Source organism: Melopsittacus undulatus, chromosome 12 (assembly GCF_012275295.1).
Source record: "Melopsittacus undulatus isolate bMelUnd1 chromosome 12, bMelUnd1.mat.Z, whole genome shotgun sequence".
NCBI lineage: Eukaryota > Metazoa > Chordata > Aves > Psittaciformes > Psittaculidae > Melopsittacus > Melopsittacus undulatus.
Window position 1 is genome coordinate 2,943,589 of NC_047538.1, and position 20,632 is coordinate 2,964,220.

General features: G+C 56.5%; 2 protein-coding genes across 6 annotated transcripts in view; both read left to right on the forward strand.

Moving 5' to 3' along the window:
- The window catches only part of FBXO42 (F-box protein 42), a 48,457-nt gene extending 32,396 nt beyond the window's left edge, over nucleotides 1-16,061 (forward strand). For all 4 annotated transcript variants that reach the window (XM_034068299.1, XM_034068302.1, XM_034068300.1 and 1 more), the window contains 6 exons: nucleotides 10,070-10,223; nucleotides 11,914-12,024; nucleotides 12,299-12,395; nucleotides 13,398-13,454; nucleotides 13,970-14,086; nucleotides 14,497-16,061. In XM_034068299.1, coding sequence (XP_033924190.1) covers nucleotides 10,070-10,223; nucleotides 11,914-12,024; nucleotides 12,299-12,395; nucleotides 13,398-13,454; nucleotides 13,970-14,086; nucleotides 14,497-15,594 — 1,634 coding nt within the window. In that variant the 3' untranslated portion in view covers nucleotides 15,595-16,061. The remainder of the gene's footprint in view (nucleotides 1-10,069; nucleotides 10,224-11,913; nucleotides 12,025-12,298; nucleotides 12,396-13,397; nucleotides 13,455-13,969; nucleotides 14,087-14,496) is intronic.
- A 1,927-nt stretch (nucleotides 16,062-17,988) lies between these two features.
- On the forward strand, nucleotides 17,989-20,257 carry CPLANE2 (ciliogenesis and planar polarity effector complex subunit 2). 2 transcript variants are annotated; one of them, XM_034068441.1, is made up of 6 exons: nucleotides 17,989-18,032; nucleotides 18,636-18,787; nucleotides 18,874-19,026; nucleotides 19,113-19,237; nucleotides 19,334-19,473; nucleotides 19,918-20,257. In XM_034068441.1, exons 2-6 carry the CDS (start codon nucleotides 18,682-18,684, stop codon nucleotides 20,144-20,146), a joined length of 753 nt encoding a protein of 250 aa, XP_033924332.1. In that variant the 5' UTR covers nucleotides 17,989-18,032; nucleotides 18,636-18,681; the 3' UTR covers nucleotides 20,147-20,257. The 2 variants fall into 2 exon arrangements, with proteins under 2 accessions (XP_033924332.1, XP_005140064.3); XM_005140007.3 differs by lacking the exon at nucleotides 17,989-18,032 and having other exon boundaries at nucleotides 18,574-18,787.
- Nucleotides 20,258-20,632: the final 375 nt, after the last annotated feature.

Below are 20,632 nucleotides of genomic sequence, written 5' to 3' on the forward strand. Positions count from 1 at the left end.
AGGTGAAGGGTTGTTTTCTGCCAAGAGCTGTGCTGTCCCATTGGCAAAGCACAGGCTGTGCATGGCAGGCTGGCTTCCAGCACGTTAATCCATCGCTGTTTGATTCAATAGGATTGCTCTGTGTGGTGACTAGATGCTTAATCCGAGTGGGTTTAGCTTTACAACACATCTACCCTCCCTTTGGTTTGCCTCCTCTGGTCTCGTGGCCTCTCTGCCTGCTTCTGTTGAACCTCTCATTCAGGTTTTTGGTCTGGATCTGTTGTTTTCCAGCATCACTCGTGTGCAGTGCAGCTCTTGCCCATTGGGATGGGCACCACGCATGACCCAGCAGCATAGCATGAATGAAGCCAGGGCTGCAGAGGTAGAACACATGCATTGCAAAGGGGCTGTGCAATCTGCTGTTTGCAAGGATCTATCCTGCAAATGCCTTCACTGAAGCAGGCAGGAAAAGCCAAAAGATTCCCATCCTCTTCCCAGGGGTCACTGTGGCTCTTGGGAATGTGCTGCCTGCTTGCAGAGACTGGTTGTTTAGATGCTTCAGAAGTAAAGCTGTTGAACTCTCTGTCCGGTCAGTGTGATGGGAAATGGATGTGGACTGCTGCTACCAGGAGAAAAATAGACCCGTGCCTCCTGTTTGTGAGCACTGCATCTGAGAACCCCCTCACTGCATGGCTTTCTCTGTGCCACCCTCCCCTGATCCCACCTGATCCAACCTGGCATTAAGTTATCCCGATGCTGCAAGGACTGGAGCAGCTCTGCTCTGGAGCCAGGCTGAGAGAGCTGGGCTGGGGCAGCCTGGACAAGAGAAGGCTCCTGAAGGGGAGACCTGAGAGCAGCTCCAGTGCCTGAAGGGGCTGCAGGAAAGCTGGAGAGGGGCTTGGGACAAGGGCCTGTAGGGACAGGCCAAGGGGAATAGCTTGAACCTGCCAGAGGGGAGACTGAGCTGAGCTCTTAGGCAGAAGCTGTTCCCTGTGAGGGTGCTGAGGCGCTGGCACAGGGTGCCCAGAGAAGCTGTGGCTGCCCCATCCCTGGCAGTGCTCAAGGCCAGGTTGGACACAGGGGCTTGGAGCAGCTGCTCCAGTGGAAGGGGTCCCTGCCCGTGGCAGGGGTTGGAGCTGGGGGAGCTTTAAGGTCCCTTCCAGCGCAGACCAGGCTGGGATTCTGTGATGATGGAGCAGAACAACATGAAATATAGCTTGTTGCTTTAACCCTGTCAGATTTAGGTTCCCAGAGAGACATTCCCTGGGTGCAGATTCCTCCAGAGATTAACAGAGGAATTTTTCCCACTATGGCCTTTTTCCGGGATGGATGGGGAGAATTTTTAGCCTCCCTGGTTCCAGTTTATGAGCAGGGACAGTGTGGCTGCCGGATACATGATGCTTCCCAGCTCATTGGAAACGTGACTCCCAGGCCCTTGGAAAATCCTGCTGGATTTTTGAGGTGATTATACCAAAATTGGGGAAAACTCTTTGCAGCCTGTGGGTCTATAAGGAGTCCATGATCCGTAAAAGCAGGTTCTTAGGGTTCGGAGGCCTTATATAGACACAGAAGTAGTTGGGTCTCATTGATGGTGTTGAGTCTGGGAACTCCGGAAGGGCTCATGCACCTGAGAGCTGGGAGCCTTCTGTTGGGATGATGAGGGGAAACATCTTCCTCCACTTGCAGACCTGTCCCCTTCCAAACCTCTTCTCCAGGGTTCATTCTGAAGAGCTTTTTTAGGTTTCTATAGGGAATTTTCCCTTTCAGGGCTCTAACTATTCCCTAACACCCAGGTACCAGCTCAGACGAGGTATTTGTTGGAGCATCCGCAGCATCTCCGATACCCTCTGTTTGATTCCCTTTTCAGGAAATACAGCTTCAGCCCCTTCCAGGGGTGCCCCAACCTCCCAGGCTGTGTGTTTGCATTGGTGCTGTCTCACATAGGATCAATGTGTTGCTCCAGAGAGGAAGCTGATAGCCTGACCCAGCTCCTGCCGGCATCCTGGGTGCTGCTATCCATGCAGAGCCCTCTGACTGAGAGCTCCATGGGTGGTTTAGATAGAGTTATTCCTTTCTCAGCTCTCTCAAAGCGTTCCCTGTGTTCACTTTCGGGGGCAGCCCCGTTTTGGGATCAGTGGAATAAACTTCTGCAATCCCATTGCTTGCCAGCTGGGAAGTTGCTCTGAGGAGCCTTCGGAAAGCTCCTGCTCGGAGGCTTCAGGCAGGCTGTGCTGACACCTATCGGCAAGAGCTCCTTCCCAGGCATCCCAGCCAGCAGGCGCATCCCATGGGAGGTGTTCACAGGATCATGGAATCCTGGGTTTGTGTTGGAAGGGACCTTAAAGCTCCTCCAGCCCCAACCCCTGCCACAGGCAGGGACCCCTTCCACTGGAGCAGCTGCTCCAAGCCCCTGTGTCCAACCTGGCCTTGAACACTGCCAGGGATGGGGCAGCCACAGCTTCTCTGGGCACCCTGTGCCAGCACCTCAGCACCCTCACAGGGAAGAGCTTCTGCCTAAGAGCTCATCTCAGTCTCCCCTCTCTTGGGCAGGTTCAAGCCATTCCCCTTGGCCTGTTCCTACAGGCCCTTGTCCCAAGCCCCTCTCCAGCTTTCCTGCAGCCCCTTCAGGCACTGGAGCTGCTCTCAGGTCTCCCCTTCAGGAGCCTTCTCTTGTCCAGGCTGCCCCAGCCCAGCTCTCTCAGCCTGGCTCCAGAGCAGAGCTGCTCCAGCCCTCACAGCATCTCCATGGCCTCCTCTGGCCTCGCTCCAACAGCTCCAGGTCCCTCTTGTGCTGCTGCCCCAGAGCTGGAGCAGGGCTGCAGGTACTCCAGTTTTCCTTCTTTTAGCTGCTCCTGCTGTTGTGTGTTTGCCTTTGGGACCAATCCACCAGGATTCTGTATACAAAACTCCCGTTTTGGTCTCTACAAGCTGTGCTTTCAAAGTCTCTTTAAATCCTCCCGCTGCGTAGCCGGATTTTACCTCTTTCCCAAAAGCATCTGCTGTAAAATCTGAATTCTGGAAGGCACACGGAATGACAAAGCACTAACTCACGCTTGTCTGCAGGCCAAAAGGTGAATATCTATTCCTGACATGAAATATTTAGCACATTTGGCATTAAGCACTGGATTTACTGGAATGAGGGGGGGGGAAACAAGTCCTTGTGTGAAGGGAGCACAGTGCAGGAACCAATGGCTTGAAAAGGGAGGTGATGGGGAAAGCAGCACAGGGTGTTTAGGGGTGCTTAAAGGGGAGATGCAAAGAGCTGGACTCAGTATCCCTCTGTGTGCTGTGCTGGGGCTTCCAGCAGGTCCATGTTGAGGTTTCAGCGAGGAGCTGCACTTCCCTTGCAGCACGTCTTGAGCGCTGTGCTCCGTGTGCTTTACTCGAGGAGACGTTCGTGCCCGTGCCCACAGGATGCTGCTCTTTAAGGGACACTTGAGGTTTCTTCAGCCCCGCGGTAGCTCCAACCTCACCAAATTCCACAGCAGCGTTTCCTGAAACACCAGTAATTTGGGGCTCCTTCACCGTCTGCGATGCCTCAGCCGCCGAACGCAACAGGAGCGTGATGAGAGCCAAAAGTGTGGAGCTCAGCAGGGCCAGGGCACGCTCCTGCGCTGCCCCACACATCCCTCCATCCCTCCCCTGCAATTAGCCCGTTATTACAGCCCCGTGTCGCCTGATACAGCAATTTCCATCTCTCCATTTGCCTCCTGGAGGGAAGAGGAGCAGCGGGAGCTGATCCATCCCCCCCTCTCTGCTGAGCTCTGTAATGAGCAGCAGGGCTTGTTTGTGTGGGATGGCAGACTGTTAGTGCAGTCACTCCGGAGTCTGCAGGGCAGGTATCGCTTCGAGGGCTTGGGAGCAAACAAGCATTAAAGCAGAGGGAGGTGGGTGCTGCCTGGTTTGATTCCAGCTGCCCCCAGGGCAAAGCAGCTTTTGCAACGGCAGCGCCCTGCACCGCAGAGCCAGAGCTGCAGTTCCCAGAAGCAGGGAGGTGATTGCGGAGGGGAGCATGGGGTGACCTCACCCTTGGTTCTATGGAACCTCTCCTCCAGCATCGAGGTGAATTAGAGCCATGGAATGGGTTGGGTTGAAGGGACCTTAAAGCTCCTCCAGCTCCAACCCCTGCCACAGGCAGGGACCCCTTCCACTGGAGCAGCTGCTCCAAGCCCCTGTGTCCAACCTGGCCTTCAACACTGCCAGGGATGGGGCAGCCACAGCTCCTCTGTTCCAGTGACCCTTGTTTGCAGCATGAGGAGAGGAGGGGGCAAAGCCCCCTGTGTTCCCCACTCTTATCTTGCCACTGTTTGCTCAAGGTGCTGCATAAGGACATTGCTGAGCGTTGCACAGGGTGAGTCAGTGATCCTGCTCCGCAGGCTTCCCAGGGCACGGCCTCTCCTTTTCAACACTTTATCAGGCTCCGAGTCGCAGCATGCACGGGTTTCCTGGGTAAAAGAGAGAAGCTCACCAGTGCCTGTGACATTGCAGCACTGGGGGTGATGGAGCCTCCCCAGCGGGGATTGCTCCTCCGCCTCCAAGGGATTGCACGAAACCAGCTCTTTGGGTTCAGCACCATGGGTTTGACTGGGCTTGTACCAGGGTGTCACTGGAGGGTGGAAACTCAACGTGCAGAGCGTGGTAGGAAGGGGATCAGATTTGGTTGCATCCCTCCTAACCTGCAAGAAAACCTCTGTGTTCGATATGAAAACCTGTGCATTCAATACAAAAACCTCTGTGTTCAATATGAAAACCTCTGTGTTTGATGAGAACCTCTGCATTCGATATGAAAACCTTTGCATTTGATATGAAAACCTCTGTGTTCAATATGAAAACCTGTGTTTGATACAAAAACCTCTGTTCAGTATGAAAATCTCTGCATTCAATATGAAAACCTCTGCATTCGATACGAAAACCTTTGCATTTAATACAAAAACCTCTGTGTTCAATATGAAAACCTCTGTATTCGATATTCCCCTTCCCTCTTTGAGAGGGTTTTTTCAGACAGCAGAATGTGCTGCAAAGGTTTTGTCTCTCTGTTGGGAAGACAAAAGGATCGCGTTCGGTTTCTCCTTAAACTCGTGCAAAGCTCAATTCCTGTTTACTTCCAAGCAAGGAATATTTGGAGGTTTTTCTCAAAGCCAGATTTGAGGGAACACTAAATCACATGTGGCTTTGGGAGGGGAAAATGATACCTTCCTGCCTCTTAAAAGCTTTAGGCAGGGCCAGTCAAAGCCAGTCTTGGAAACGTCTCTAATCCCAGTGCCTTGTTTTGAGGGCCTTGGGGATGAAACCAGGTGAAGGTCAGATGCTGAATCAAGGGCTCAGTGAGCCCTAAGTGCTGGGTCTGACTTGGGGATAGAGTTAGGGTAGCACATTGTGGGCTATGGAGGTACCCACTCTTCTCCTAGGAGCTCTCCTTTGGCTCCCGGATTGAGTTAATTCTAATGCTGGGGTAGCTAGGATGCTCATCTGCTATATTCCAGCCGCTGGACCACTGCTCACCAGCTTCTCGTCTTCCTTTCAGGAACCCTCAGGAAATGCTGACAGGGGCAAAGCTTTTGGGCAGCTCTGCAGACAGCTGCGGAAACATTCCAGCCTGGGAAGCACAGGGAGTGTTAGTTTTTCCATCTCTGGTTTCCCTTCCCAGGGAAGGGGGAAAGTTGAGGGATTTGATGCTGTCAGGGATGTTTGGGATGGACCTTTTGTGTGATGGAGGGGAGTCGAGGTGGTGCTGGGCTGGATGAGGTTGAGGTTTCCAGCCCAGGACCTGAGATTTGGCATCTTCACGTCTCTGCCAGCCTAAAAGCCAGGCTGATACATCCAGGCTGAGCACCAGGAGGTTTCAGCTCTGCCTTTCACTGCTGCTCCCCTGGAGATATGCACAGGATCAACCAGCAGCCACACAGCCGGCTCCTGCATGAGGGAAGGTTGGAGGCAGGGCTTTTAGAGCTCAGAGGCTGAGTGCAGTAAGTCCAGACCATGCTTTTAGCCTCATTTCTGCTGTGACATCCATCAGCAGGGTCACGTTTTTCCTTCTTAAAAGGAATTGGCTTTTTACCGCTTCTTTAGGACACAACACGAGCAAAAAGCCCCAAAATGTCTTGTTCTTCTGCAGATGGATTGTACTGAAACGCTCTGACATTGCAGAGCTGCAAACTGCTTCATAGAGCCCCAGACAGGGTTGGTTTGAAGGGACCTTAAAGCTCCTCCAGCTCTAACCCCTGCCACAGGCAGGGACCCCTTCCACTGGAGCAGCTGCTCCAAGCCCCTGTGTCCAACCTGGCCTTGAGCACTGCCAGGGATGGGGCAGCCACATCTTCTCTGGGCACCCTGTGCCAGCGCCTCAGCACCCTCACAGGGAACAGCTTCTGCCTAAGAGCTCAGCTCAGTCTCCCCTCTCTTGGGCAGGTTCAAGCCATTCCCCTTGGTTTGTCCCTACAGGCCCTTGTCCCAAGCCCCTCTCCAGCTTTCCTGCAGCCCCTTTAGGCACTGGAGCTGCTCTCAGGTCTCCCCTTCAGGAGCCTTCTCTTGTCCAGGCTGCCCCAGCCTAGCTCTGGGCTCAAGTGCTCACTGAAGCCAGGTCATGGGGAGCCTCTCATTGACCAACACCCCCAGGTCCTCCTCAAGGTCTGGGCACCTCCTGCAGCCTGAGGTCTGCAGTCACAGCCTCTCTCTTCAGCAGCTCTGAGTGAAGGCACCAACCACCACCAGCATCATGAGTTCCGCTGTCAATGAATCGGATCCCTTTGAGCTGCTGTGAGGAGCCAGGTCAGAGTCTGCTGCAGAACCCCTCCTGTCCTGCTCCAGCAGCTGTGTCACTGACATCCGTTTCCCAGGAGCAGCTCAACCCTCTCCAGCCAGTGCTGAGGCATCTGAGCATCCTCCTTCCCGCTGTCACCACCAGCAGCAGGCAGATTCCTGCACCTCTGCAGTCACCCTTTCCAAATAAACCCCAAATACCTCACCCCAAAACCATGGATGCGGGAGGCAGGGGCAGCTCAAGGGCACAGCACGTGGCCACAGGAGCACTGGCACCCTGTCTGAAAAGGCTGATGCACCAAAGCTCTCCCCTGCTGTCCCAGCAGGACCTGGGAAGTGTTTTTAGCAGGTAATGACAAGCAGAACAGGGACTATTTTTAAAGGAAACCAGAGCAGCTATTTTAAGATGCTGCAGCTGAGAAAAGCGATTCCAGTGCGATGCGTTCCAGCTGGGGGGGAAGAGCCAGACACGGAGGAGATGGGCACCAGGTCCCCCAGCCTTTCTCAAGAGGCAAGCCACGCTTTGCTGCTCTCAGGTGTAAAGCATAAGGAATAAAGGGGTGCAGGAGCCAATCCTTGTGCTGGGACACAAGAGCTACACCCACAAACTCCTTCAAGACCAGGGTGCCAGAAGGAGGTCACATTTGGTTACTCTTTGTTCCCAAATTCCCAGCTTCCTGCTCATTCCGGGGCTGTGTGCAATTCATTAATCCTCAGCAGCAGGTTGACAGCCTAAATGTTCTCCCTGGTAGGGTACAAAGTTGCTGTCCCAAGGTTGGCATTGCAAACTGGGCTGTTAGGAACCTTCCTATGTGACTTGTAGAGGATCAGCTGGTTGGGTTCTCCATCAAGGAGAACCAGTCATAGGATCATGGAATGGTTTGGGTTGAAGGGACCTTAAAGCTCCTCCAGCTCCAACCCCTGCCACAGGCAGGGACACCTTCCACTGGAGCAGCTGCTCCAAGCCCCTGTGTCCAACCTGGCCTTGAGCACTGCCAGGGATGGGCACCTCCATCGTGGGATGTGTCGCCTCCAAAAGGGCTGGGATTGCTGGGAGTGGGAAGAGCCATCCTCCTCCTGCTGTAACCTGAAGGTCAACCCCAGCCTCAGACACCAAGATGATTCCCAAATGAGTCAACAACATGCAAACAGCCCAGGGCAGGGGCTGGCCCTGGATCTTCAGGAAGCTTTGCCTGTTACTGGACATTGTAGGGGTGTAAAGGAGCGGAGTCTCATTCCGCAATGCAGGAAAAGTCTGAATTACACCACTCAAAGGAGAGCTGGCCTCTCAAAGCCTCTTCCAAGCAGGCAGTCAGGTCCCTGCACTGCGCAAGAGATGCATGTGGTAACCTGGAGGACTGAAACACATGGACAAAGACTGGAAACCTGGAGCATTAACACTGCTTGTGTCTAAAGCTGCAGAGAGCTGCTGCTGCCGTGGGCATCTGAGGAGACCGAGCACCTCCTGCCCTGCCCAGGGCAAAGGGAAGGCAGCCTCTGTGACTTCAGGTCTCAGGTATGCAGAGGAGCAAAGGGACATCAAAGGGACCCGGCTCCATTCCATGGGGCCCCGTGACAGCCTGCTCCAGGTCCCAGCTCCCTGGAGGATGTGCTGAGCGGTGCTTCAAAGCCTGGCAGCAACACACTTGCCATGGGAGGGCTTCCTCCTCTCTGGGACTGTGCTTCCCGATGGAAGAGCTCCTGTTCCTCACCACCGACTCCAGTGCCTGCACACCATGGGGGTATTTGCACTGGTTTCTGCCTGGGTCAGGGCGCAGCGCAGGTTTCCACAGCCTGAGAACAGCATCCAGCTCCAGCTGAGATTATCTTTCCTTAGGGATAAAGATCGAGGCGTGCAGAGGGTGCAGCACAACGAACTGCTCCTAAACATAGAAGGGAACATCTCTTCGCAGCTGACGCTGTTTATTCAGTCGGGATGAAGCTCGTCCCAGATACTGTGTTCTCCACTTGATGGATTTTCCTGGCTCGAGGAGCACAGACAGACTTTTCACACAAACAAACAAACAAAGATCTCTGGCTTCCAGGGATGTTTAGAAGAGAAATTCCAGCCTCTGATCGCTTCTGACGTGAGCTCTGGGCCTATCTCTGTAGGATCTGGCCTTATAAGCAGTTTTTAAAGCCCATTTATTCAGCCCTCTAATGCAACCAGAGCAGCACACGCAGAACTCAGCGACCACAGAAGAAAAGCCTGGCTGAGAGAGCAGGAACGGCCCAATCCCCCCCCCACCCCCCGTGTGCTGGGCTGCACCCCCAGAGCATGAGCTGCAGCTCAGGGAGGGGATCCTGCCCCTCTGCTGGGCTCTGGGGAGACCCCCCCTGCAGCCCTGATCCAGCTCTGGGGCAGCAGCACAAGAGGGACCTGGAGCTGTTGGAGTGAGGCCAGAGGAGGCCATGGAGATGCTGCGAGGGCTGGAGCAGCTCTGCTCTGGAGCCAGGCTGAGAGAGCTGGGCTAGGGCAGCCTGGACAAGAGAAGGCTCCTGAAGGGGAGACCTGAGAGCAGCTCCAGTGCCTAAAGGGGCTGCAGGAAAGCTGGAGAGGGGCTTGGGACAAGGGTCTGTAGGGACAGGCCAAGGGGAATGGCTTGAACCTGCCCAAGAGAGGGGAGACTGAGATGAGCTCTTAGGCAGAAGCTCTTCCCTGGGAGGGTGCTGAGGCACAGTGAATTGTGATGGTCCAGCCCGAGAGCTCACATCCTGCTGCTCAGCAGGTCTCAGGCCCTTGTGGAGCCTTTTGAACCTCAAACAGCCACAATAAAGCTCTGTCAATGATGTTTGAGGTGCATTTCCTTCTGCAGACCCAAGGAGTGACTTAATTCACACAGCACAGCTTTTAGGCTTTAATCGTGCTGCTTGGCATAAATGGGGTTCAGCGTTTGCTTGTGAGTACCCCAATGATCTGCCATGGGCCTCTCTGGATGCGCTGGGATTGAGATTCCTTCTCCCTCTCCCCCTCTGTGGAGGGGATTTGGAGGTAATTACTGCTTTGATTCCGTGCTGCAGCACTAATTTCAAGGGCTCCATTGGAAAGCAGCAATTTCCTGGCAGTGAGTGACAGAAGTTTTGCCACACATGAGCTGTGCTTTCAGGCTCCTACTAATTACACTGACACAAATTGGCAGGAGACGCTTTCTTCCCAGGCTCCCAGCTCTAATTTTGCCTCTTTCCTCCTATTCCTTTTCCTTTTCTAAAGATGGAGTGCTAAAGATGGAGGGGTTTAAAGGTGGAGCCTCCGCGTTGTCTCACTGCAATACAAGCGATGCAGGGTTCAGTGCCTGTGTGCATTCTGACCTCTCCCTTCTTCCTCACCCAGGTTCATACCCTTCGCCCAAGGCTGGAGCCACACTCGTGGTCTACAAGGACTTGTTGGTGCTTTTTGGTGGGTGGACACGGCCGAGCCCTTACCCTCTGCACCAGCCCGAGAGGTTCTTCGATGAAATCCATACCTACTCACCCTCCAAAAACTGGTAAGAGCACATCTGGATTCAAAGCTCAGCCTTTGATCCTTGCAGAATGTAATTGAGCTGAAGGAATGCTGGAGGGCATCTCTCGGAGCCCGCCTGGGAAGCTCGGCGTGGTCCTGCTCTCCTCAGTGTGTCTCATTCCAGAGTGGCTGCCAGGCTTTTATTGGAACAGAAGGAAATGAAAAGCCAAAAACCACAGGAGCGCACCGGAGCCGTGGGTATGGAGCTGTCTGGCACCTCGTGGGTGGTGGTTGCTGCCATATGGCTCTTGACTTGCACCTAAACTATGCCAAGCTCCCTGAGTGTTCCCAGCCAGCCAGGTGGGAATCGGGACATGGGGTCAGCTCTGGGCAGCAGCACAAGAGGGACCTGGAGCTGTTGGAGCGAGGCCAGAGGAGGCCATGGAGCTGCTGCGAGGGCTGGAGCAGCTCTGCTCTGGAGCCAGGCTGAGAGAGCTGGGCTGGGGCAGCCTGGACAAGAGAAGGCTCCTGAAGGGGAGACCTGAGAGCAGCTCCAGTGCCTAAAGGGGCTGCAGGAAAGGTGGAGAGGGGCTTGGGACAAGGGCCTGTAGGGACAGGCCAAGGGGAATGGCTTGAACCTGCCCAAGAGAGGGGAGACTGAGCTGAGCTCTTAGGCAGAAGCTGTTCCCTGTGAGGGTGCTGAGGCGCTGGCACAGGGTGCCCAGAGAAGCTGTGGCTGCCCCATCCCTGGCAGTGTTCAAGGCCAGGTTGGACACAGGGGCTTGGAGCAGCTGCTCCAGTGGAAGGGGTCCCTGCCTTGGGATTGCCCTGTCCCAGCAGGGGTTAGAGCTGGAGGAGCTTTAAGGTCCCTTCCAGCACAGACCAGTCTGGGGTTCTCTGTGTGTTTTATACACATCATTGGTTTGGCTGTGAGCAGTGAGTTCGTTCTGAGGAAAGGAGGAGATAAAGCCCCAGCTCCTGGAGGTTTTGGGTTTTAGCAATGGTCCAAACCTCCCAGCTCCTGCAGCCTCCCAGGGAGGTGTGAGAGAAGCACCTGCACCACGTTAGGGATCTCTGCCCTCACTGCTCCTGCTCTAGAGCATCCAGCAGTGACCACAGGGATGGCAGGAATTTGCCTTTCCCTTGAAGCACCGTTTGCCTGGTTTCAGAGCAGCCTTTCCCACTGATGCTGTGTGAGAAAGGAGCAAATGCTCTGTCAAAGCAGCAATGGTTCCTGCTCCTCTTCACTGGGAGCTTCTCATCATCAAAAGTGTCCATTAGACAGAGCAGAGGCACCAGAACACTGTAATTAAACCGTGTTGGAAATCGTTGAGGGTGAACTTTAATTGAAAGGGGCGATACATCCACCTGGGGCTTCGTCCTGCCTCAGAAATGGTTATAGCACATCAGGATTTCTAATGAGTTTCATTAGGATTTGCCTCTTTGGAGGTTTTCCCTGAGGTTTTCCTCTCCAACATGTTCTTGAGGACTTTCTGCCATTCATAGAACCATGGAATGAACCAGGTTCAAAAAGACCTTTAAGCTCCTCAAGTCCAACCATTCCCCAGCACTGCCAAGCCCACCATTAACTCACTGAGGCCACTGGGACCTCACCTACGTGGCTTTTGAGCACTTCCAGGGATGGTGATTCCACCAATCCCCTGGGAATCCTGTTCCATCCAGTGCTTTCCTTTGCAAACCAGTGGTGAATGTCTTCCTCCCTCTTTCCCCAGGTGGAACTGCATTGTGACCACCCATGGCCCCCCTCCCATGGCAGGACACTCCTCCTGTGTCATTGAGGACAAAATGATCGTCTTTGGGGGTTCCTTGGGATCAAGACAAATGTGAGTCTGGGGGGAAGGTATCTGACACCAGCTCCTGCAAGGGAGGAACTTGCTGTGGTGACCACTGGGGAGCTCAGAGTGTTCCAGAAGGAAACCTCTGCAGCCTTTGGGCTCTCCTGCTTTAAGCACACCCTTTGCCTCTTCACGATGAATCCCCTTGAGGCTCCAGCCCACAGAATCCCCAGTTTTGCCATAAAGCTCTGCCTTGAACCCATGGTTCACGTGCCCACAGAGCCTGCTTGTCTCTTCAACACTTGTTATCTCATCCTTGCAGGAGCAATGACGTCTGGGTGCTGGATCTGGAGCAGTGGGCTTGGTCCAAGCCCAACATCTCTGGGCCCAGCCCTCACCCGCGAGGTGGCCAGTCTCAGGTGAGCTCAGCACCAGCACCCTGACAAAGAGAAACCTGATGGAGCTCAATTCCCAGCTTCCAGGCAGCTCTCAGCAGCGTGCCTGAAAGACAATGCCTGATCTCCAAGTTATCTTCACCACCTCTGCCCAACGGGCCCTGGTTTCCCCCCTGCCCCAAGCCATCTGTTTGGTGAGGGTGAGCTTTTCATCTCTGTAACACTGATGCAGTACCGTGCTCTATCTGGCACATGACTCACACTCTAACAAGCATTTCTAGAGCACACGTTGCTGTTTGAACCCAGCCATCACCCCCCTGTGGCAGTTGAGATCAGTCAGGCGTTATCACACATTGGTTTGGCTCAAAGCCCTTTTTGATTGCTCCACATTCCTGCTCCTTGGTTCCAGTGACTCTGGGTTGGGCCCACTCTGGTTTATTGCCAGCCCAGGGCAGGCGCTCATGGGTGTCACCCAGCTTTGTGCAGGTGTCTCCATCCCTGCTTCCCTTCCTGGTCCCTTGGGAAGAGACTCAGTGGTTCCCTATGTGTGGTTCCTCTCAGGTACCCAGAGGAGATCGGATGGCTTATGCCCAAACATGTCTTTCCTCCACTGGAAAAGAAGGTGAAGGGCCTCTCACCGCCCACCAGCACCTCACAAACCTCACTACAAGCACATGCCCTCCCAGGCAGCCCATCGACCCTTACCAGAAGAGGGGTGTTAAGGCCCCTGTGCATGGGCTCAGGCTCAGGCTGGGTAACTGCTCTCCTCCCTCAGAGGAACTGGTTCATGAGCTGTTTGGGACAAGGCAGTGGGGTGAACCCTGTGTCCTGCTCTGCCTCAGGCCCAGCAGAACCTGCTCTCCATCCCAGCTCCACTCCTCATCCCAGGGCAGGCACCATTCAGCAGCATCTGTGGAGCCAAGGAGCCGGAACCTGCCTCTGGCTGTGCTTGGAGCCCACACCAAAAGCACCAGTGATGGTTTCACATCCTTCCTGCTCTAAAACTCTGTTCTTTGCCCCCTCTAGATCGTCATAGACAATGAAACCATCCTAATCCTCGGTGGCTGTGGTGGTCCCAATGCAGTGAGTATCCATGGGGAGCATGGGCAGGATGTGCCCACTGTAGCAGTGAGCTGCAGGTGCTGCAGTGGTGGGGGTGGACTCTGCACCTCACCCAGGTGACATTTCATTCTGCAAACCTAGAACCAAATGAGCTTCAAGGTGCCTTCCAACCCAAACCATTCTGTGATTCCATGAATCCCAGGCTCCCATGTGATGGATTCTGCAGGGAAGCTGTCTGCCTATTGCTAGAGCTGCTTTAATTAAGAAAGAAGCACCTCAGGCACTATCCCAGCAGCTCGCTGAGGTTTTAATTGAGCCTCGAAAGAATTAGAGAGAATTAGATTTTATACTGGGATGGAAGATGGAGATGATGGGATTTGTCTGCGACCACATAGGGTGTAGTCGCTTCTGGGCAGTCAGATCCTGATCTGGGTCACCGTTCCCCTGTCTGCAGCAGCACAGCACCGCTCCTGCCTCCCATGGGCTGATCTCAGCAGCAAACCAGGCTCCTGACCCTGTCCCACTTCTCTCCACAGCTGTTTAAGGATGCCTGGTTACTGCACATGCACAGCAACCCCTGGACATGGCAGCCACTCAAGGTGGAGAACGAAGACCACGGAGCGCCGGAGCTGTGGTGCCATCCTGCCTGCAGGGTACGGACACACCAGGGGCTCACATCCACCCCTGGAGCTTTAGCAGAGCCTGCAGGGACAGGCCAAGGGGAATGGCTTGAACCTGCCCGAGGGGAGACTGAGATGAGCTCTTAGGCACAAGCTCTTCCCTGTGAGGGTGCTGAGGCGCTGGCACAGGGTGCCCAGAGAAGCTGTGGCTGCCCCATCCCTGGCAGTGTTCAAGGCCAGGTTGGACACAGGGGCTTGGAGCAGCTGCTGCAGTGGAAGGGGTCCCTGCCCGTGGCAGGGGTTGGAGCTGGAGGAGCTTTATGGTCCCTTCAACACAACCCATTGCATGAATCTGTGATTCATATCCCGCTGTTTCCCCCCCAGTACAGCACAAAGCATCCTCCTCCCATTCTAACCTGGCCTCTCCCCTTCTCCTCTTCCAGGTGGGACAATGTGTGGTGGTCTTCAGCCAAGCTCCCAGTGGGAGAGCCCCGCTGAGCCCCAGCCTGAACTCCCGCCCCTCTCCCATCAGCGCCACGCCGCCCACCCTGGTCCCCGAAACACGGGAATACCGCTCCCAGTCTCCCGTCAGGAACACGGACGAAGCTCCCTGTGTCAATGGCCGCTGGGGCACCCTGCGGCCCAGGGCGCAGCGGCAGACTCCCTCTGGATCCCGGGAAGGCAGCTTGTCCCCAGCCAGAGGGGACAGCTCCCCTGTGCTCAATGGGGGCACTTTGTCCCCCGGTGCCACGGTGGCTGGCGGTGCCTCCTTGGATAGCCCCGTGCAGCTCGTGTCACCCAGCACCCCTTCCGCAGCTGAAGGATATGACCTCAAAGTGGGGCTGGCCCTGGCGCCGCGGCGGGGATCGCTGCCGGAGCAGAAGGATCTCCGCTTGGGATCCATCGATGGGAGCTGGGAACAGCGAGCGGGCTCCGTGCTGTGCCAGATGGATGCTGTGGAGGGCAGGACAGTCAGCGCCAGCCTGAGGAACCCCCCGGAGCACACCAATGGCATCCACACACCGCCCCACGTCACCGGCTCCCTCCCGGGGGCCGTATCCCCCAGCGCGCTCAGGAGGAGCCTGGAAGCCGTCAAAGCCCTTTCCTCCAAAGGCCCCTCGGCCTCGGCAGCGCTGAGCCCTCCCTTGGCCTCCTCCCCGGGCTCCCCGGGCGCCGAGCCGGGCTCAGCACCGCGTCCTGGTTCTACCCAAGGGGACGGCCATTCCTTACCTCCCATCGCCCGGCGCCTGGGCCACCACCCTCCCCAGTCCCTCAACGTGGGGAAGCCTTTGTACCAGAGCATGAACTGCAAACCCATGCAGATGTACGTGCTGGACATTAAAGACACCAAGGAAGAAGGCCGAGTCAAATGGAAAGTGTTCAACAGCAGCTCGGTGGTGGGACCCCCTGAAACCAGTTTACACACGGTGGTACAAGGCAGAGGCGAGTTAATCATCTTTGGTGGCCTCATGGACAAGAAGCAGAACGTCAAGTACTACCCCAAAACAAATGCCTTGTACTTTGTGCGAGCAAAGAGATAATGTGGCCCCATCCGGCACCACTGCCTTCTCCCTTCCCTCCCTGCGCTCTTCCCTCTCCTTCCCAAGCCCTTCCCCTGTCCCGCCGGCATTCAAACTGTGAATTAGGGAGCAAGAATCCAATAAAATCCAAGCAAAACCCTCCAGTGCTGCCCCACCGGTTCCCAGTGAGCCCCCAGTGTTTACAGGGGGGGGAGAACTCCCCCCCCCCCCACTGCTGCCATCCAAGCCAAGGATTTGGGGTGAGCCGGTAGGGAATTGGGGACCTCCAGCCTCTGGAGGTTGGGTTTGTTCTATCCAGGGATTCGGGGAAGCTCCCGAACTCCTGGTCGGATGTGAATGAAAGCAGTTCTAGAGGAACACCCAATTCCAGCAGGCTGGAGGCTGTTTGCTTGACTCCGTAAGGAAAACAACAGCAATATCCCGGCAGGAATCTCCCTTGCACCAACCTTTGCTTGACACAAACACGATGCCTTTGTTACGTTTTGCCTCTCGCCCCTCGTTCCTGTCCTCTGGAGCGAAAAGAAGGAAGAAAGGGCAGGATTTAGTGTGTCTAAATGCCAAATATGCTAAGTATGAGCCGGGCGTTGGGAACCTCTCCATGCCCTGGGCTGGATCAGGCATTGGGATCAGCCCTGATCCCTTCGGATCAGTGAAAACCACCCCATTCACCCTAAAAATCCCATTATTCCCAGGAAGCTGAGACATTTGGCTGCCAAATCCCTTCTGCGCTCAAAGGTTTCCTATCACCCAACAGCCCAAACCCCTTCAAGGCTGAACCAGCACCTCGTAGCCTGGGAATGGGGGTGTTTTTCCATCCAAAAGGATGGATTTGGGTGGATTTGAGGGCGAGAGCAGCCTCGGTAGCGGTAACTGCAGCTCATCTTTGCACGTGCCTCCTTCCGCAAAGATTAAACCAACTGAAAATCCAAAGGGATTGAACCTGTGCGTCCTTCTGGGACAACCTCCCTCCATCCCTTTCCCCTCCAGACAAAGGGGGGTGGGAAAAACGGGTGGATTTTGCCAGGTTTTGGTCAACAACCTCCTTAGGGAGCCCTCCCCAAGCCGGCAGCGCCATGACGTGGTCCCTTTTCCCATTGGATTCTTTTCTATCCCCACTTCCAGCCCCACTGAGCTTTATGCCGGCCGGAGCCTTAAATCCCATCGCAGCCGCGTGCGCATGGGGAGGGATCTGCTTCATCCGCGGCATTCCCACCACTGTAAATAAACCCCTTGTGCAATCCCCCCCTCTCCCACTCTGATCCCAGGTTGGATTTATCCAAGCTACCCCAGAATCCCTCAGGAGCACCGGAGCTGATGGATGACATCCTTGTTTCTCCACTCAAAGCTTGGGAATGCTTCGGCATCGATTCCCATTGCGTGTCTCTTGTCATCCACCCCATCAAGAGTCACCAAGGGATGGACAACGGCGCTGGGTTGACGTCTCCTTGCATGGAGCAAGGCCGTTTTCCCAACACTTCCATCCCCAACCAAGCCCCAACCCCACCGGGTTCATCCCTGCTCCATCCCCATGGCATGTTCTGCACCCGAATCCATGCATTCATCCCAAAGTTGGGCACATTCCCAACCCCTCCATGAGCCGCTGGTGCTGTGAGCGAGGGGCTGTGTCCCTGCCGGTGTCCCCTCCACATCCTTATCCCCAGTGTAGGAATTTGGTGATATTTAAGCCCTTGTGTACATTGGGGGGGGGGGATGGGTGCCCCCATCCCGATGGATTTTTAGCAGTTTAACAAATAAAAAGGAAAATAAATTGATGGTTGGTGCTTTTGGGAATGGGGGGATGGGGGGAAGTGGAATCTCGCATGGTTGGGGGGAGCAAGGGGGAGGTTGGGGTGTTAAGGGGCAATGATGGCACTGGGGGGGTGGTGTCAATAAGAGGTGGGAAGAGGGGGCACAGGGATGGGAGGTGTTGGAAAAAGGGGGAGAGTGATGGAAACTGTGAATGCTGCAGCATCCCTGTGTCAGCAGTTAGGGATGGGGAACCCAAAGCCTGCCAAAGTTGGAAATTGGGAATGGGGACCCCAAATCTTGTCAGGGCTGAAGAATGGGGACCCCAAAGCCCGATAGGGGTGGAAATGAGGGAACCCAAATCCTGCCAAGGCTGGAAACTGGGAACTCCAAATCCTGCTGGATGGGGATGGAAATGGGGTATCCCAAGGCATGACAGGGCTGGGAATTGGCTATGGGGACCCCAAATCCTGCCGGGATGGAAGCTGGAGACCCCAAATCCTGCTGGGGATGCGAAGTGGACCCCAAAGCATCCCAGTGCCGCTGGGTGGTGATGGGGATCACCGCCAGGGACCCCGCTGCTCCACGCGTGCCCCCTACACCTCTACGCATGCGCTGACAGCAGGGGGCGGGGCTCGCACACGCCCCGCCCCCTCCGTCCTGACGTCACCCCTGGGCGGAAGAGGCCACAGGTAAGGCTTGGGGGGGGGGCGTCTTAAAGGGACCGCGGGGGGGTGGGGGGAGGAAAAGGGGACCCCATGGGGGGGGCGCTTCCCATGTGAGGGGTGCGGGGAGCCCAAAGGGGGGGGGGGTGGGAGGGGAAGAGCAAAGCGGGGGAGCAGGGACACAGAGAGGGGGCTGCGTGGTTCCCCCCCCCGCAGGGTTTGGGGTGCAGGGGCCGGGAGGGACCAGGGACCCTATGGGGGGGAACAAGAGACCCTATGGGGGGGGGGTCAGAGACCCCACAGGGGGGATGCTGAGACCAGGGGGGGTGCAGGGACCCAATGGAGGGGGGTCAGAACCTCCGGGGGGAGTGAGCAGGGACCCTATGGGAGGATGCTGGGACCCTACGGGGGGGGATAGAGGGACCCTATGGGACCGCATGGGGGAGATGCTGCTACCCGGGGGGGGGGGGGGGGGGGGGGGTTGACCAGGGACCCATAGGGGGATGCTGGGACCCTATGGGGGGGCTACAGGGATCCTATGGGACCTCATGGGGAGGATGCTGCTACCCGGGGGAGGTGCAGGGCCCCTGTATTGGGGTCACCCCCCAAGCAGTGACCCCATGGGGGTAGGAGTGGGGGGGGAGCGGATCCCTTCCTTGTCCCCCCCCAGGTCCCGATGTCATCGCAGAGGGCCCCGGTGCTGGAGCCGGGCTGGCTCCTGACCCCCGCCGCCCGCCCCTACCTGGGCTCCATCCTGCACAAGAACCGGCGCCGGGTGTTCGGTGAGTCCCGTACCCATTGTGCCTGCCATGAACGGGGGGGTTCAGACCCCAAAAGCACCCCAAAACCCACCCCGACACCCCCATAGGCCTGCTGGAGCGCCCTGCTCTGCCCCCCGGCCTCGACGTCCCCTTGGTCCCCTACAAGCTCTTCCTGCATGGCAAGAGCGGTGTTGGCAAGACCGCGCTGGTGGCCTGGCTGGCGGGGACCCCGGTGCCCCCCGTCCACCATGAGACCCTCGGTAAGTGCTGGGGGGGGGACACCCCAACAGCACCCCCAGTGTCCCATAGCGGGTGACGGCCCCTTCCGTGTGTCCCCCATCGGCAGGCATTGAGGTGACCACCGTCTATTGGCCGGCCAAGGCTTGCGCCAGCGGCCGCCCCGTCCTGTTCCAGCTCCGGTTCTGGGATTGTGGGGATGGAGCCATGAGGAAGTTTGAGCATCTCCTGCCCGTGAGGCTTTGGGGTTGGGGTTGGGGGGGGGGGGGCAAACAGCGTTTGGGGGTCACAGGAAACCCCCCCCCTTGATGGTGCCATCCCCATGGCCAGGCCTGTAAGGAGGAGGCAGACGCCATCCTCTTCCTGTTCTCCTTCACTGACCGCGCATCCTTCGAGGAGCTGCCGGCGCAGATGAGCCGGGCGATGGATCCCGATGGATCAGGGCTCGTCAGGGTGGTCGTGGGCACCAAGTATCCTTCTCGGGGGGGCCCTGTGGGGAGCACACACCCCCACACAAGCGGGTTTGCACCCTGGTGTTCCCCATCACTTGGTGCATCAATAGGATGAGAACGGGCACACTTCATCACACTGATGGGCTCATCACACACACACACACACACAACCCTTGCCGGGCTGAGAACACACACGCCTCATCACACCGATGGGCCACTTCAATGGCGTTTTTGTGTGGATTTTAGGGGTTTTTGGTGTCTCCTTTGGCCACATTTCTGTGTCCCATGAGTGGGTTTGCACCCCGGTGTTCCCCACCACTTGGCACATCAATAGGCTGAGAATGGACACACTTCATCACACCAATTGGACCCACAGCACCCACTGGTTCTGGGGGGGTTTTGCTCTCCCTGGGGGGGGTTTCTCATGGTGCTGGTGTCTCCCTTGACCACATCCTCCCCCAGATTTGACCTGTCCGTACACGCGGATGTGTCTGAGCAGGACGTGGCAGCCTTCGAGGAGGCGCAGGGGGTGCGGGTGCTGCGGGCAGGCAGCACCCCTGGGGCTGGGGGGGACCGGGGGGGCCTGGCCCGCGTCAGCCCCATCCTCGATGCCCTGGTCGAGAGCCTCTGGTACCGGGACCAAATCACTGCCGGTGTCACCCCAGAGGGTGAGGGGTCCCCCCCAGCCTGAACCCCCTCTTTGTGGAGGGGGGGCCCCTCATGGTGGTCTCTGGGCTCGGTTGTGCCCTGGGTGGGAAAAGAGGCGTTTTAACCAAAATCCATGTTTTTTACAGCAAAAATAGCCTTTTGAGTACCCTGACTCATCTGAATAGGGGTGTTGGGGTGTGTTGGCATCATGGAGGTGGGGTGCTGAGGGGTTTGGGGTGCTTCAAATCCTGTGGCATTTGAGGTGCTGGGAGGTATTGGGGGGTTCTGTGGGTGATGCCGGATTTGGGGTGCTGTGGGGTGATGGGCATGCTGGGGATTTGGGGTGCAATGGAGATCATTGGGGTGCTGGGGGGTTTGGGGTGCTATGGATGGGACAATGGGATGTGGGGTGCTGGGGTTGGAGGTGCTGCAGGACTTGGGGTGCTTTGGGCTTATAGGGATATGGGGGGGATTTGGGGCGCTGGGGCCCGATCCCGACCCCGCTGCTGATACCACCCCCCCGTATCTG